This window comes from Haliotis rubra, unplaced genomic scaffold (genome assembly GCF_003918875.1).
Source record: "Haliotis rubra isolate DU_JTF1 unplaced genomic scaffold, ASM391887v1 Scf458, whole genome shotgun sequence".
Taxonomy (NCBI): Eukaryota; Metazoa; Mollusca; class Gastropoda; order Lepetellida; family Haliotidae; genus Haliotis; species Haliotis rubra.
The window spans coordinates 90,840-108,076 of record NW_025767144.1 but is presented as its reverse complement, the minus strand read 5'-3'; the positions used below and the strand labels follow the sequence as shown (position 1 = coordinate 108,076).

The following is a 17,237-nucleotide window of genomic DNA, read 5'->3' as shown; positions in this document are numbered from 1 at the left end:
CCCAAGCAGTTCCACTAAGGTTTAGCATTGGTCACTATGGAGCTACTCTATCCAGAGACCCCCCAGCAGTTCCACTAAGGTTCAGCAATGGTCACTATGGAGCTACTCTATCCAGAGACCCCGCAGAAGTTTCACTAATGTTCAGCATTGGTCACTATAGAGCTACTCTATCCAGAGACCCCGCAGTTCCACTAAGGTTCAGCATTGGTCACTATGGAGCTACTCTATCCAGAGACCCCCGCAGTTCCACTAAGGTTCAGCATTGGTCACTATGGAGCTACTCTATCCAGAGACCCCCGCAGTTCCACTAAGGTTCAGCATTGGTCACTATGGAGCTACTCTATCCAGAGACCCCCGCAGTTCCACTGAGGTTCAGCATTGGTCACTATAGAGCTACTCTATCCAGAGACCCCCGCAGTTCCACTAAGGTTCAGCATTGGTCACTATGGAGCTACTCTATCCAGGGACCCCCGCAGTTCCACTAAGGTTCAGCATTGGTCACTATGGAGCTACTCTATCCAGGGACCCCCACAGTTCCACTAAGGTTCAGCATTGGTCACTATGGAGCTACTCTATTTAGGGACCCCCACAGTTCCACTAAGGTTCAGCATTGGTCACTATGGAGCTACTCTATCCAGAGACCCCCGCAGTTCCACTAAGGTTCAGCATTGGTCACTATGGAGCTACTCTATCCAGAGACCCCCGCAGTTCCACTAAGGTTCAGCAATGGTTACTATGGAGCTACTCTATCCAGAGACCCACGCGGACATGTGGGAGATACTGAGAGACAACCACAGGGTACTGGGACGACACTATGGGATCCCCACAGAGTCAAGAAGTAGGTACTTGGGACCTACTCTGAACTGGAATCTCAAGAGAAAGGGGCAAGTAAGGGGTCCTTGGATGACACCATGGAATCCCCTAAGAGAAGCATGAGGTACTTGGGACCAACTCTGAGCTTAAATCCTCACATAGACACGCAAATAAGTATGGGGTACCACGGTACTACGAACATGGCCACCGTGATATTCCCAGAGACAAGCATGAGGTACTGGACAAGCACGAGTACCTAGACAAGCAGCTGCCCCCGAATCCAGTGGGAGGAATGGTTGGTTTGCACTTAGCAATATTCCAGTAATATGGCTGCGGTCTGTAAATAATTGAGTCTGGACCAGACAATCCAGCGATCAACAGCATGAGGATCGGTCTACGAAATTGGGATACAATGACATGTGTCAACCAAGTCAGTGAGTCTGACCACCCGATCCAGTTAGTCGCCTCTTACGACAGGCATGCGTTACTGAAGACCAATTCTAACCCGGATCTTCACGGGTCCCTCAAGGGTCAAGGTTCCTTAGTGCCTCACCTTCCGCAGCTCCAACTCCGCCAACTGTTCCTTGTGGGAGTAAAGACGATTCTCTCGCTTGATGTTGGTCTCCTTCGTCTCAGATTTCATAGCACTGTAACCATCGAAGCATCATATACCATCACCCCATGTAATGTGTCTACACAGACAGTTCGGTTGTCATAAAATATGTATTTCATATACCAGTAACATGAAACCAATCATAAAATTTCAAATTGTAAATTCCCAATAAGAACAGGATATTTTTTCTGAAAAATCACAATATGTTTCCTACACACTGTCCACAAATGATGAACCCTTGGAAACACACATTTGACCAGCAACACATATGGTCGAAACACATCTCACAAAACAACAATAAACCTGGTAAAAATTGTATAGTGCTTACTGTTATATGTCCCAAGTCATCCATACTACTCAAAACAAATTAAGGAACACTTGATTCTTCCATAACACTACAGCTAATCTGTCATGGCAATTGGCGGTTTAATAACTACATTTTGAGAAGAACCCCTTCCCCTCCAAAAAAGCTTAATGGTGGTATTCAACATACCTCTCGATGATGGAGTTGTCATACAGCTGGCCGTCAGGTGTGAGGAAGATGTGGAAGTCGGTCTGGGTGACCTGCGTCAGATCTGGATTCCTGAGAATCTCCAGCACGTAATGCAATAGTGGAGGCAAGATCGCAGCTGGCTCCACAAATGCCAGGGTGCTCACTGCATTGCACACGCTCTATGACGAGAAAAAAATACAGGAAATAAAAAGGATTGGTGCGAGTAAACACTCCTACAGTGCTCCTGTAATTTACAAATGTCATTTTCACTCATCTGAAATACCTCATATCTGAGGTGTGTCTCCTGCATGTGTTGTGACATGCTGCACTCATCTGAAATACCTCATATCTGAGGTGTGTCTCCTGCATGTGTTGTGACATGCTGCACTTATATGAAATACCTCATATCTGAGGTGTGTCTCCTGTATGTGTTGTGACATGCTGCACTCAGCTTGGTGTTGTTTTGTTGTTTTACACCACACTCAGCAATATTCCAGTTATGTGGCGGCGGTCTGTAAATAACCCAGTCTGGACCAGACAATCCAGTGATCAACAGTATGAGCATCGATCTATGCAGCTGGGATACGATGACATGTGTCAACCAAGTCAGCGAGCTTGACCACCTGATCCCGTTAGTGGCCTCTTACGACAAGCATGGGTTACCAAAACTAAATCTAACCCCAGATCTTCACAGGTCGCTGCACTCAGCAATATTCCAGCTATGCAACAGCTGCCTGTCAATAATTAAGACTGGCCAGACAAACCGGTGGTTGATATTGTGTACAACATTCAATACAATCGATCAAGCTACTGTACCAATTCATTTTGCTGCACTTACCACAGAGATAGGTTGTTGGACATGATGACAAGTTCATGACATTGGTTTTTAGGACTTTACGAATGCTCAAAATAAAAAATGACACCGATATCAAAATAATACCTCCGAGGGATTTTCATTGGTTTGGACCAGATTCAGACAGTCCTTGATGTGACAGCGAACGAAGTTGGCCGCGTCAACATTCAGCTTTCTGAGGATATCCACCCACGCACAGGAATTGGCGTGTGCTGAAAACAAAATAATTAATAAAACAAAAGAAAAATGCAAACATTCTAACAGCCTTGCTCAATATTAGATCACAATTTGTACAAAGTTTAGCAGTTTGTACTTTAATTTATACATGACCAACTAATATACACTGAATCATGATGTATTATGGTTCAGAGTGGTCAGTTCATGCTGAAACTACCAACATCAACATCCGCTTTTAGCAATGTTAAAGCAATATCATGGCGGGGTACACCATAAATGGGCTTCACACATTGTACCCATGCCCGAGTGAGTGAGTGAGTGAGTGAGTGAGTGTGAGTGAGTGAGTGAGTGAGTGAGTGAGTGAGTGAGTGAGTGAGTGAGTGAGTGAGTGAGTGAGTGAGTGAGTCAGAGTGAGTGAGTGAGTGAGTGAGTGAGTGTGTGAGTGAGTGACACTAAACGGTAATGCAGGAATGTATGGGCATGTCAGCTTTATGTGGATTCTAGGCCTGAAGGTTAAGGTATTTTTTTATTCCCTGCCAAAGAGGGAATATTGTTCAACACTGCAGGGGGAAATATTCCAGTTTTTCATGCAACGCTGAATTCCATCCATCCACACTGGCTTACAGTTTACAACAAACAATGAGACACTGACTCCTTAATATGAGGCTGAAGGTATTTTACCTATGTAAGGATGATGAGCCGTCAGTAATGTTGCCAAGGCGATTGACTCCGCCTCTTTTACATCAGCCTTCTGTACTGAGCAGATAGTGATGAGAGCATCAGAGAGGATTCTGGGGGAGATGATGACAGCACTGTCTCCGGCGCCATCATGGCTGTCATCGTCCGCCAGCTGGGAGTTCTGGAAGTCAGACAGCTGCAAGAAAGGGCATTACAATTGAAAATATCATGCTCCTAATTACATGTTGGTAGTAGTACTGAGGGAGTGGGGTGGGGCAAAAATGGAGGGGTGAGGGAGCTGATGGGCAACAAGGCAAAGAGTGAAGGAGGGAGTAAAGGAGTCGAGGTTGGTACTGGTGATGTGGAGGAGGGAGGAGGGGGGTAAGGAGTGAGTGAGCAGAGGAGGGGGTGAGTGAATGAGGGAGCGTGGGAGCGGTGAGGGAGAGGACTGACTGACTGAGTTTGGTTTTACACAGCTTTTAGGCTACCCCACCGCCCCATGAGGGAGAGGAGGGTGTGTGGGAGGAAGAAGGGGGTGTGGGGGAGAGGAGGAGGGTGTGAGGGAGAAAAGAAAAGAAGGAAGGACTGTGGGGAGAAGTGGGGTGTTGGGGGAGAGGGATGGGGGTGTTGTGGGGGAGAGGAGGGAAGCATGAAAGCAGAGGAGGGATGAGGGGTGTTGTGGGGGGGGACAGGAGGTGGGGTCTGGGGGGAGGAGGGAGGAGGAAGCATGGGAGCAGAGAAGGGGATGAGGGTGTTGTGGGGGAGAGGGAGTGTTGTGGGGGAGAGGAAAAAAGCATGAGAGCAAAGGAGGGGGTTGAGGGGGAGAGGAGGAAGCATGGGAGCAGAAAGGGGGTGAGGGAGTGTTGTGGGGTCTGGGGGAGAGGAGGCATGGGAACGGTGTTGTGGGGTGTAGGGGAGAGAAGGAAGCATGGGAGCAGAGGGGGTGTGGGGGAGGAGGAGGAAGCATGGGAGAAGAGGAGAGGGTGTGGGGGGGAGGAGGAAGCATGGGGTGGTGGGGGAAAGGAGGAAGCATGGGGAAGAGGGGTGGGGAGAGCATGGGAGGAAGGGTGAGGAGTGTTGTGGAGGAGAGCTGAGATGTAGGGGAGAGAATTTGGGGGGGGAGAGGAGGAAGCATGGGAGCAGAGGAGAGGTGTGAGGAGTGTTGTGGGGGAGTGGAGGTGGGAGCATGGGAGCAGAGGAGGGGCTGGGTGAATGAGGGAGTGTGGGAGCAAGGGGTGTAGTAGTGGAGAAAGGGGTCTGGTAGTGGAGAAGGGGGTGTGGTGGTGGAGAAAGGGGGTCTGGAAGTGGATAAGGGGGGTGTTGGGGTGTGGTGGTGGAGAAGGGGGTGGTGGTGTGGAGAAAGGGGTCTGGTAGTGGAGAAGGGGTGTGGAAGTGGAAGAAGGGGTCTGGTGAGTGAAGAAGGGGTGTGGTAGTGGAAGAAAGGGTGTGGTAGTGGAAGAAGGGAGTCTGGTAGTGAAGAAAGGGGTGTGGTAGTGGAAGAAGGGAGTCTGGTAGTGAAGAAAGGGGTGTGGTAGTGGAAGGGGTCTGGTAGTGGAGAAGGGGGTCTGGTAGTGGAGAAGGGGGTCTGGTAGTGGAGGAAGGGGGTGTGGTAGTGAAAGAAAGGGGTGTGTGGTAGTGGAAGAAGGGGGTCTGAGTAGTGGAAGAAGGGGTCTGGTGAGTGGAAGAAGGGGTCTGGTAGTGGAAGAGAAGTGGTGTGTGTAGTGAACAGAAGGGGTCTGGTGAAGTGGAAGAAGGGGGTCTGGTAGTGGAAGAAGGGTGTGGTAGTGGAAGAAAGGGGTGTGAGGTAGTGGAATAAGGGGTGTGGTGAGTGGAAGAAGGGGGTGTGAAGTAGTGGAAGAAGGGGGTCTGGTGAGTGGAAGAAGGGGGTCTGAGTGAGTGGAAAAAGAAGGTGTGGTGAGTGGAAGGGGGTGTGGTGAGTGGAGAGGGGTGTGGTGAGTGAAGAAGGGGTCTGGTGAGTGGAAGAAAGGGGTGTGAGTGAGTGGAAGAAGGGGGTGTGGTAGTGAAGAAGGGGTCTGGTGGTGAAGAAGGGGTCTGGTGAGTGAAAGAAGGGTGTGGTGGTGAGTGAAGAAAGGGGTGTGGTGGTGGAAGAAGGGGGGAGTCTGGTGGTGAAGAAGGGGGTGAGAATTGGTGGAAGGGGTCTGGTGGTGGAGAAAGGAGGTCTGGTGAGTGGAGGAAGGGGTGTGGTGAGTGGAAGAAAGGGGTCTGGTGGTGAGTGGAGGAAGGGGGTCTGAGTGAGTGGAGGAAGGGGTCTGGTGAGTGAAGAAAAGGGGTCTGAGTAGTGAAGAAGGGGTGTGGTAATGAAGAAGGGGTGTGGTGAGTGGAAGAAGGGGTCTGGTGAGTGGAAGAATGGGGTCTGGTGGTGGAAGAGAAGGGGTCTGGTGAGTGGAAGAAGTGGTGTGGTGTGAAGAAGGGGTCTGGTGGTGAGTGGAAGGGGTCTGAAAGTGAGTGGAAGAAGGGGTGTGGTGGAAGAAGAAGGGGTGTGGAGTGGTGGAATAAGGGGGTGTGGTGAGTGGAAGAAGGGGGTGTGGTGAGTGGAAGAAAGGGGTCTGGTGAGTGGAAGAAAGGGGTCTGGTAGTGGAAAAAGTGTGGTGAGTGGAAGAAGGGGTGTGGTGAGTGAAGAAGGGGGTGTGGTGAGTGGAAGAAAGGGGTGTGGTGAGTGGAAGAAGGGGTCTGAGTAGTGAAGAAGGGGTGTGGTAGTTGAAGAAGGGGTGTGGTAGTTGAAAGAAGGGGTGTGGTAGTTGAAGAAGGGGTGTGGTAGTTGAAAGAAGGGGTGTGGTGTTAGTGAAGAAGAGGTCTGGTGTAGTGAAGAAGGGGTCTGGTGAGTGAAGAAGGGGTGTGAGTGAGTGAAGAAGAGGGTCTGAGTGAGTGGAAGAAGGGGTCTGGAAGTGAGTGAAGAAGGGGATGTGGTGAGTGGAAAAGAGGGGTGTGGTGAGGTGGAGGAAGGGGGTCTGGTGAGTGTGGAAGAAGGGGTCTGGTGAGTAGAAGAAGGGGTGTGGTGAGTAGAAGAAGGGGTCTGGTGGTGGGAAGAAGGGGGTGTGGTGAAGAAGGGGTCTGGTGGTGGAAGAAGGGGTCTGGTGGTAGTGAAGAAGGGGTGTGGTGGTGAAAGAAGGGGTGTGGTGAGTGAAGAAGGGGTCTGGTGGTGGAAGAAGGGGGTGTGGTGGTGAAGAAGGTCTGGTGAGTGGAAGAAGGGGTGTGGTGAGTGAGGAAGGGGTGTGGTGGTGGAAGAAGAAGGGGTGTGGTGGTGGAAGAAGGGGTGTGGTGAGTGGAAGAAGGGGTCTGGTGGTGGAAGAAGGGTGTGGTAGTGGAAGAAGGGGTGTGGTAGTGAGAAGAAGAAGGGTCTGGTGAGTGGAAGAAGGGTGTGGTAGTGAAGAAGGGGGTCTGGTACTGGAAGAAGGGGTGTGGTGGTGAGTGAAGAAGGGGTGTGGTAGTGGAAGAAGGGGTGTGGTAGTGGAAGAAGGGGTGTGGTGAGTGAAAAGAGAGGGGTGTGGTGAGTGGAAGAAGGGGTGTGGTAGTGGGGGAAGGGGTCTGGTGAGTGGAGGAAGGGGGTCTGGTGAGTGAAGAAGGGGTGTGGTAGTGGAATAAAGGGGTCTGGTAGTGGAAGAAAGGGGTCTGGTGAGTGGAGGAAGGGGTCTGTGGTAGTGAAGAAGGGTCTGGTAGTGAAGAAGGGGTGTGTAGTGAGTGAAGAAGGGGTGTGGTAGTGGAATAAGGGGTCTGGTAGTGGAATAAGGGGTCTGGTAGTGGAAGAAGGGGTCTGGTAGTGAAGAAGGAGTGTGGTAGTGGAGAAGGGGTCTGGTAGTGGAGAAGGGGGTCTGGTAGTGGAGGGAGTCTGGTAGTGAAGAAAGGGGTCTGGTAGTGAAGAAGGGGTGTGGTAGTGAAGGGGGTGAGGGAGCATGGCTGTGTTGTGGGGATGAGGAGGGTGTAGAAGTGAATGAGGGGGGTGTTATGGTGAGGGAGTGAAGAAGAGATAAGGGAACAATGGGCGAATGAAGGAATGACAGCAGTACTATACCTTCTGTGAATGAAGTAGAGTGTTGAACTCCCTGATGAGGCAGAGCGAGACCTGGGCCCCACCCAGAAGGGAGAGCAGCCGATTGGTGGAGCTGATGGCATGTTTCCTCACAGTCCATGACTTGCGTGTCAAGCAGTAGATCACCAGCCTGTAGTAGGGACTACAGGAGAGAGGGAGTGGGTGCGTGAGAGGAATGTAACATCTGGGTGTCAAGTATGTAAACGAGGCAATTCAAAATAGGCAGATTTTACTAATGTCCATCCAGTGATCAAAATGAGGGATGATCTTCAAGAATGCTGCGATAGTATTGTGATCTGCAGTCTTAAAACCTTTTTGGTTTTTTAACAACAGGGGTGTGACAAGGACGTGTTGACTTCCATGCTTTTTCCCCAATCGTGATCACACTTATTACAAGGTAAGAATACTGGGGGCATATTCTGTAACAGAATCCTACTGAGAATTCATCTTTATCCCTGGCATAACCTACCTTGCAATAGTCTCTGTCATCTTCTGGGGGAAGTCCAGGATTAGCCTCTCAGCCAGGGTAACAAGGTTCTGCAGGGCTGGAACGGATGAAGACAACACAAGATTTTATCAGGACAAACTCTGAGTCAAATATCAATAAAACATCAGGGAATATAACTTCCACAAAATTGATTAACATTGATATTGTTACAACTTCTTTGTTGGCTTGGTCAGAGTCACTGGTATTTCATTGACAACATGACCATTACACAGGAGACGTTTAATTTTAAAGTTTGCTCTGTTGAATAAAATATTGAAGTATAATAACTTAGCATTAATAATAATCCCATTTTTCGCCAATATGCCTGTTAAGGGCACTAGTTTCAGTTCCTAGACAATGGTTGTGATAACTGGCAGCATTCACTGACATCATTACGGCAAACAGTTGACATAGCATAGAGGTCTATCAATGTCATCACATATTCTTTGGCATTTATTCTAATTCAACTACTCATAATCTCAAATAATAGGGCCACACATATATTCAAGACAGTGAATATATTACTGTCAGCTGAAGTGTAGAAGGTGATCTATCTTAAGACATACTTGGCAATTCATCGACTGTGAAGTCAAGGATTATGACAAGTTCGAATTGATATCTTGGTTGAGTCAGGATGACTATTGACTATAATGTGGACACATAAAGAATCACAAACAGAAATCCCTGTATATTATAAAACAAATGTGCCATCTGCATGCATACTTACTTTCATCTGCAGCGACCGACAAGAACTTCTCATTCACCAGTAGCTGTTTTTTGTTGTCTAGAACTGTCGTCCAAAACGTGCCAAGTTTACTCTCTGAAACAGTTATTGGAGTCAAGATAACTTGAGTAATTAAATGTATCGATGCTTTGATGCATGCTGGCTGTTTAAAGCAAACAACAGTATTCCAGCTGGAAGCACCCGTGAAGATCCGGGTTAGAATTCATCTTCAGTAACCCATGCTTGAATGGGATTGTGACGTCAGGCTCACTGACTTGGTTGACACAAGTCACATGCCGTTGATCACTGGACTCTCTGGTCCAGACTCGATTATTTACAGACCGCTGCCATATAGCTGGAATATTGCTGAGTGCCACTCACTCACTCCTGATGGAAGGCAGCAGCCTGCAAGTGTCAGTGATTGATATTATCATGAACATTTTCCGTGCGGCCTGAGTATGGTTTTATGCTGTTATGAGCAATATCCAGTCTGGGTTCCGTGAAAAATGAATCCACCATGTCACCCATCCAAGTTTCATCAAACGATACAAAAACAAGCATAGATCTCTGGTAAGCAGTTTAGACCTGGAGCGAGTGACTTTAGTTTTATGCCACTTCTAACAATATTCCAGCAATATCACAGCAGCGGACACCAGAAATGGGCTCCACATATGTACCAATGTGGGGAATCGAACCCGGGTCTTTGGCGTGACGAGTGAACGCTTTAACCACTAGGCTACTCAACCACCCATTGAACCTGGAAATATAGCTCTGTACGTAAGCTGAACCACAGTATGTCAGCACATTGTGCGAGGATATGAAGACATTCAGGTCCCTATCATTGTATGATATAGATGCAGCAATTCGGACCAACTGAACACCAAGCATGGGTGAGTTGGAGTGGGTGCAGGGGGGGCAACTTCATGTATAAGAAAACGTTCTAACCTGACTCGATATCGACCAATGAGAGACGGACTAGAACACAGGCTGTGGAGACTGCCTCCGTGACAATCTGTGATTGGGTAGGCTGCTTGTGGGCCTTGTCCAGAGTCTGGATGAGGATGGGAATCACTTCACTCGCCTTCAGCAGAGTATCACCTGGAAAAAAACAGCTAACTTTACAAACAGCATGGAAATGTGAGTGCAGTGAGCGCGCTGTATCACACAGCCGATAGCAACTGCCAACCTACACCCTCAAAATTATAACTTCCTGTAAATACAGTCTACCTACACTAAAATCAGACAGTAACTGAACTCATTCCAGATGACTCTTCTGACCATTACATACACAAGTTTGAAGTACAAACAGTTATGACCTGCCTGTGATTAACATTGCTTTGAGTGGGGGTGAGTTTAGTTTTACGCCACTTTTAGCAATATTCCAGCAATATCATGGCAGGGGGACACCAGAATTGGGCTTCACAAATTGTACCCATGTGGGGAATCGAACCTGGAAGTTTGGCGTGATGACTGAACACTTTAACCACTAGTATACCCCACTGCCCTCACATTGCTTTGATCAGTATTTCAGTTATACTACGGAATGTCAGCAAAATGTAGCCCAAAGTGATGCAGGCCTCACACAATTACAATGAAGGGAAAGCCTTAAACATGGATATGATCCTGACAAACCTGGAAACATGACTGTGGTGAACAGGAATTCTAACCTATCATCATAGTTTTCAGGCGTAGCCAAGGGACACAACTCTGCACAACAAACAGTGATGCCTGAGCCATTAGTGCCCCATCTCGGATATAGACTGATTGAGGTGTAAGCATGCAGTAGTAGTATTTATGAAACACAAACAGTCCTTCTATGCATGGAAGTTGACAAAAAAGATTCTTCCTTGTGAGCATGAGAGAATATGTGAAGCGGTCTGCTTTATCCAGTGGTACTGGTGGATCACCATGGCGACCATAAGTCCTTACCATGGAAAGAGGCGTTCATACAGAGAATGTAGGCGTTCCTCACAGCCGATGTAGTTGTCTTCAGCGTTATTCCTTTCTGCAAAACAAAAAGAGCGTGTTGATTGATGGCCTGTCATGGGCAGGATGTTTCCCACTGATACTGATCCCGTAAACATCAGGTTAGAGTTGGTCTGAATAATATTAACTGCCACTGGCAATAGCTGTGCTCTCATAGTGGCAATGCTGAATGGGTGAGTGGGTATTCCAGTCACATCCCAGTATGTCAGCTTGTGGAAAGGGAGGCCTGGAGTGAGTGAGTGAGTGAGTGAGTGAGTGAGTGAGTGAGTGAGTGAGTGAGTGAGTGAGTGAGTGAGTGAGTGAGTGAGTGAGTGAGTGAGTGAGTGAGTGAGTGAGTGAGTGAGTGAGTGAGTGAGTGAGTGAGTGAGTGAGTGAGTATGTTTGTGTTTAATGCTGCACTCAGCAATATTCAGGTGCGGACCAGACAACCCAGTGATTCCTATCATGAGCAAGGCGATGATCCACACTGTCAGTGTATTCTGCATTATGAGTTACCCAAGTCAGGTAAACCAACTAGTGACCTACCTTGAACCACTGCATGAGCTTGTCTGGGACGACAGTGTAGAACTTGGTACACCACAAGGACAGCATAGCCAGGGCATGGACCAGGGTGCCCTCATGCACTGTCAACACAAACAGTGAGTCTGTCATCTCAGAATGTCCTAATCAGGTCAGTTTAATGCAGAGATGCCAACCCTATTTTGGCCTAAGTGTGAAATACTAGAGGTCAAAAAGTGTAATTGGGACCTAAAAAGTGTAATACTTGTCTGCCGATCGCTTCAACATGGTACACGTTTTCACGAAAGGAAGATTCTAGACAGAAACACATGTGACCAATCATTATGAAGCTCCATACATCCGCAAATTGTTGGTCATGTGACTCAAAATACTTTTAATTCCTTGCAAGTTTATTGGAATGAGTACGATGCTAAGAGTAAGCGATTCCTATCGGTGCAAGGCTATTTCTGCACCCCTGCACCTGATTTATACACTTTATTGATTTTCGTAAAATGAGTATAAAAGCGTAATTTTCGCAGATTAAGTGTAATGGCATAATTTAATGGTCAAAATCGTAATAATTATGCCTAAGCGTAAGAGGTGGCATCTCAGTTGATGTCACAGGAACCCATGGTCAGAGGTAAGTTTCCGATAGTTAGCAGAGTTACCTGAGGTAGCCACTTACACAGATGCCATTCACGTATCAACCCTGTCTGCGTTCCATGAAGGATCTAATGGATGAAACCAAATCAGTTTCTTTTGTCTTAGGAACTAGCTCAATTGGAACTTGCAAAAAAGTCGTGGGCTAACACTTGACAATAATCCAACTTGGTTATCTGGAGAGACAGAATCAATTTTTTGGCAAAAGGCAAAACTGAAGAAAGTTACATGAATGGGTCACAGAAAAGTACTATGTGAAATGGGTTCGGGAAAAAGGCAAGCATGTAGCGTAGTGGTAGCATCTGAAACTTCCTCAGCTGGCTGCTTGTGTCCTGAACCATATATTGGTAAATCAGGACAGGGACACATACTGAACATACCTTCCTGCTGAAGTGTGGTGAGGAAGAACTCGGTGACGGTGATGCTGAGGTTCTGCAGTGACGTGCTGCCACTGACGGTGTTGTAGAAGAGGTTGCCCACACCCTGCAGTACACTCAACTTCTGGTCCGCTACTGTCAGCTTGCCCTCTGACCCTGGATCCCAGAGTAGGAATACATTTGGGTTATACCGCTACGAATAGCGTGACTTCAGTTTTACGCCGCACTCAGCAATGTTCCAGCTATACGGTGGCGGTCTGTAAATAATCAAGTCTAGACCAGACAATCCAGTGATGAATCAACATCATAAGCATCAATCTATCCAGTTGGAATATGATGACATGTGTCAAAAAAGTCAGCGAGCCTGACCACCTGATCCCATTAGTCACCTCTTACGACCAGCATGGGCTACTGAAGATCAATTCTAACCCGGATCTTCATGGTAAGTGTGACACTGAGACCTGCCTTATCATCTATTCATACCATAAACTTGAGACTGATGTATTTTCAAATTACACAAAATACTCTGTACATATTTACTGAAAGTACACGAATGTGGGAAATGAGAAGACAACATAAAAATATATCAAATATATCTGAAGACTTGGCTTCAATCCAATGTGATAAGGTTGCCATTTGCAAGAGAAGAATCCCCCTATAGAGATTTATTACCATTGAGAACACCAAAAAAGTGAGTGACGAGTTTCTCGTCGGCCTCGGGGTCACTGATCTGCTTCGCCAGGTTCTTGATGGCTGCCTGGGCTGTCTGCCGCATGTTCTCATCCTTGGAGATCAACTGGGCTGGAGAAGACAGACATCAAATAATGATATACACTTCAGTAACAGCGAAAGAGAAAATGTTTATGTTGTGGTAAGATGTATTACACCTATTTCTGTACTCAAGCCTCTTAACAATCGAGTGGGGGTTACCAAACTCCAGTGGTTTATACCTGCAGACACACGGTCAGGTCATGGACTGTAACCCATGCAGGTTTGTGTCAGGGATTGGCCAAACGTGCTAAGAAGCCCTCAATCACTCATTCGGTTTAATGTCTAATGACAACGGGACCTGCTCTGAATCCACACAAGTGTATCTTCTGAACTTGTTCCGAACTATTACCTCCAGTCTTCTAAACCTCGGATCAGGGGGACAGGCTTGAAATCACGACAGATCAATGGACAAAATCTAAATGGCATGAGAAACCTATCATCTGAAATAGTGACTATTCCTATAGAAACTGTTCCTCTTGAATCTGACCACCCAATGCCTGAACTACTCAGACAACAGATAATGGGATTTCCCAGTTGTGTCAACCTGTGGAAACGCCACAATCAACCAACAGGAAGCATCAGTGGGTGATGTATTTATCAGAGACAGGCAACAAATTATGTTGCTGTTGCCATTACTCTCACTCCAGTGAGTGAGTATGGTTTTACACTGCTTTTAGCAATATTCCGGCAATATCACGGCATGGGACACCAGAAATGGGCTTCACACATTGTACCCATGTGGGGAATCGAACCCGGGTCTTTCGCGTGACGAGCAAATGCTTCAACCACTAGGCTACCCCACTGCTCCTTCACACATTGTACCCATGTGGGGAATCGAACCCAGGTCTTTCGCGTGACGAGCAAATGCTTCAACCACTAGGCTACCCCACCGCTCCTTCACACTTTGTACCCATGGGGAATCGAACCCAGGTCTTTCGCGTGACGAGCAAATGCTTCAACCACTAGGCTACCCCACCGCTCCTTCACACATTGTACCCATGAAGAATCAAACTCGGGTCTTAGACGCGCTGAGCAAACACTGTAACCACTAGACTACCCCAGATTCCCCCTTTCACTCCAGACACACAATTCAGAAGAAGATGTGACTCTCACTTCCCAACAACTTGGCCAAGTCCTGAGAGTACTGACTGAGATCAAGCTTCACTCCGGCAATCATGTAGCTCATGGCTGAAAAATACACACAGTTCCAAACATAAATAACATTGACATTAATAATGACAATACTTGTGGGTACATTGAAAGAATATTTGCCCTCTGTGTCTGCTTACTTTGTTGTTCAATACATTGAACCCACGACCTTCCGCTCTCCGGGCGGACGCTCTAACCACTACATCACGGAGGTGGTCTCAAATCATAAGATGAGAAGTTTAATTGTTCTCTGAGGGTTCGTTAGACACGGTCTTCAAATGGAGCGAGCATTACATCAGAGGCATAGGTCCAATTTCAATGGAATGGCTTGATTTCCTGATCAAGTGTGTTGTCCTTATAAGCCCTGAGAGTCCTAGTGGTTGCCATGGAATTACAAACAACTCATCACTGATCCATGAGATTACCTGCCCCGCATCCACTGACCATGCTGACTTATATCTAATGTAGAAAGTCTGTGGGTACAATCAGTGTCAAACTCTCTAGTATCCAATATAACTCCTTCACGGCATTTTACAACACAATTTGTTTGGTCAAGGAAAGGCCGATGACAAGACAGTGCTAACTTATGGGAGTGATGACAGGGAACACTGGTCAATATGTAGTTCAATCAATAACATTCTAATAGACTACAATGAAATATTCTGTTGTCATATTTCAGATACATCCCCACTTAATACCAAAATATATTTTAACTAGGAACATGGTAGGTCATATTTTATAATGAAATAAGATCCAAAATTTATGCATGAGAGTAAACTGCCTTTGTATGTTCTGTCGAGAAATATTGAGGACAAAAATTATCTGTGACCTGTGTCTAGTGTCATGAATGATGAGCAAAACACATTGCACCATGTCTCTGGCACACGTAGCGAACAGATTCTGTTTCGTTGGCCGTTTAAAAGTTCAAGAATTTGTAATTTTATCAGTTCATTTTGAATGTTATGTGATTAATAACAACTTACTCTGGAGACATATTTCTGGGCTACGAAGCATGCATTTCTGGGTAGCTGGCAATATTTGACCTTTGAAGTCATCATGGGTCACATGACGTAGGATTTCATGGCAACTTTCCTGTAAACAAATTGATATGAGTGAGTTTGGTTTAAGCGAATGCTAATACAAGCACTATAAGGAATTGGGATTAATGACACTTGGAACAGTACGTCAGATACATCAACAGGGTTCGTACAGATTATCAGCCATCAAACTTAAGGTCTTTTCAGGGCCTTTTTTAAGGCCTTATAGAAATATTTAAAAGACAAGTAGTTGGATAAACATGAGGTTGATCGAATGTTGCTGTGATGGGAAAGTGTAGCTTCACAATGGAGATTAATAAACATGCAGGCATTGCAAAGTAGTCGTAATTTAGGAGTTTCCTGTAACATCCTAACTTGTTGAGTTTTTGTTTTAAATCTAGGGCCGTTAGTAACTGGGTCCTGCCTTATAAAGGCTTAAACACATTTTTGGGGCAAAATGTTTAAATTTCATTTTTTCAAGCATGTGCGAACTCTGGATAAATGTGGGAGGAATGCGTCGAGGACAGGTGGTGCTGATGGAACATAATCAGGATGGTTGGACCAGATGATCCAGTGATTTATATCATGAGCAACCATTTGATAGGGTATGAAGAGCCACGCCCCGCATGTCAGTCAGTCCGACCACACACTCCACGAAGTCACCTCTTACGACCAGCACAGGTTGCTGAGCACCATTCTAGCCTGCCAGATCATCATAATGACAACTTTCAACAAGAAGACAAAGTCATCAATATCCTCCGCAATGGCAAAATACTCTTAATGAATATGTTTACGAGTAATGACTATGTGAAATGTGTTGGCGTGTATATAGCTGAATTGAAGGAGAGTACTTAAAGGTATCAAAGTTCTGCTCCAGAAAGGAGCACTACCACCAAATTCAGCTGAAGCCAAAATTGTTGCCATGGAAACACAATTTTTTTAAATTTTTTTTCAGAAATCCAAAACTAGCAAAAGGCACCAGTAGACCAGTAGACCAGTAGACCACTAGACCACCTCTTACGACCAGCACAGGTTGCTGAGCACCATTCTAGCCTGCCAGATCATCATAATGACAACTTTCAACAAGAAGACAAAGTCATCAATATCCCCCTCAATGGCAAAATACTCTTCATGATTATGTCTACGAGTTATGATTATGTCAAATATTTAGGTGTGTATATAGAAAAGTGGAAGGAGAGTATTGAAAGGTTTTTAAAGTTCTGCTTCAGAAAGGAGCACCATCACCAATTTCAGTCTAAGTCAAACTTGTTGCCATGGAAATGCCAAATATATTTTATTCAGAAATCCAAAACTACTAAAAGGTACCAGTACACCACCAGATCTATGTATGTGCCACGTTTGGTGAAGAAATAGTGAACGGTTTTAGAGTTCTGCTCCCGGAAAAGAGCACTACCACTAATTTCAGTCTAAGTCAAACTTGTTGCCATGAAAACGCCAAAAATATTTTATTCAGAATTCCAAAACTACCAAAAGGCACCAGTACACCACCACATCTACCCATGTGCCCAGTTTGGTGAAGAAATATTGAACGGTTGTAGAGTTCTGCTCCGGAAAAGACAAATGTGCACGGACGCACGGACGGAGTCCATTTTAATACCCCCCCCAAAACGCGTTGCGGGGGATAACAAGCAGGGCTACTGGAACAATCCACCCAAAGGGGCTAGATACTGACCAGAATATGAACTGGGGGTCTGGTCCGACTCGCCAACACCACTTTCACATAGTCCTCCAGAAACCGCCCCCTGAAACACAAAACATTGAGTTTGCGTTCATCCAAGAGAAATCTTCAGATTAATGCCATACTCAAGGACAATAGGAATGTTCAGTCTGCATTTTGAACCTTGGGTTTCAT

At 46.3% G+C, this 17,237-nt stretch overlaps 1 protein-coding gene across 1 annotated transcript in view; it reads right to left on the bottom strand.

Moving 5' to 3' along the window:
• Window positions 1–17,237, bottom strand: part of LOC124290120 (eIF-2-alpha kinase activator GCN1-like) — a 68,282-nt gene that overhangs the window by 43,337 nt on the left and 7,708 nt on the right. Inside the window, 15 exon segments of the mRNA XM_046726814.1 lie at window positions 1,367–1,460; window positions 1,920–2,098; window positions 2,860–2,984; window positions 3,631–3,823; window positions 7,658–7,817; window positions 8,145–8,220; window positions 8,890–8,982; window positions 9,832–9,984; window positions 10,816–10,891; window positions 11,398–11,495; window positions 12,411–12,563; window positions 13,080–13,208; window positions 14,292–14,366; window positions 15,311–15,419; window positions 17,058–17,126. Of these exon segments, the coding sequence (XP_046582770.1) occupies window positions 1,367–1,460; window positions 1,920–2,098; window positions 2,860–2,984; window positions 3,631–3,823; window positions 7,658–7,817; window positions 8,145–8,220; window positions 8,890–8,982; window positions 9,832–9,984; window positions 10,816–10,891; window positions 11,398–11,495; window positions 12,411–12,563; window positions 13,080–13,208; window positions 14,292–14,366; window positions 15,311–15,419; window positions 17,058–17,126 (1,782 nt within the window).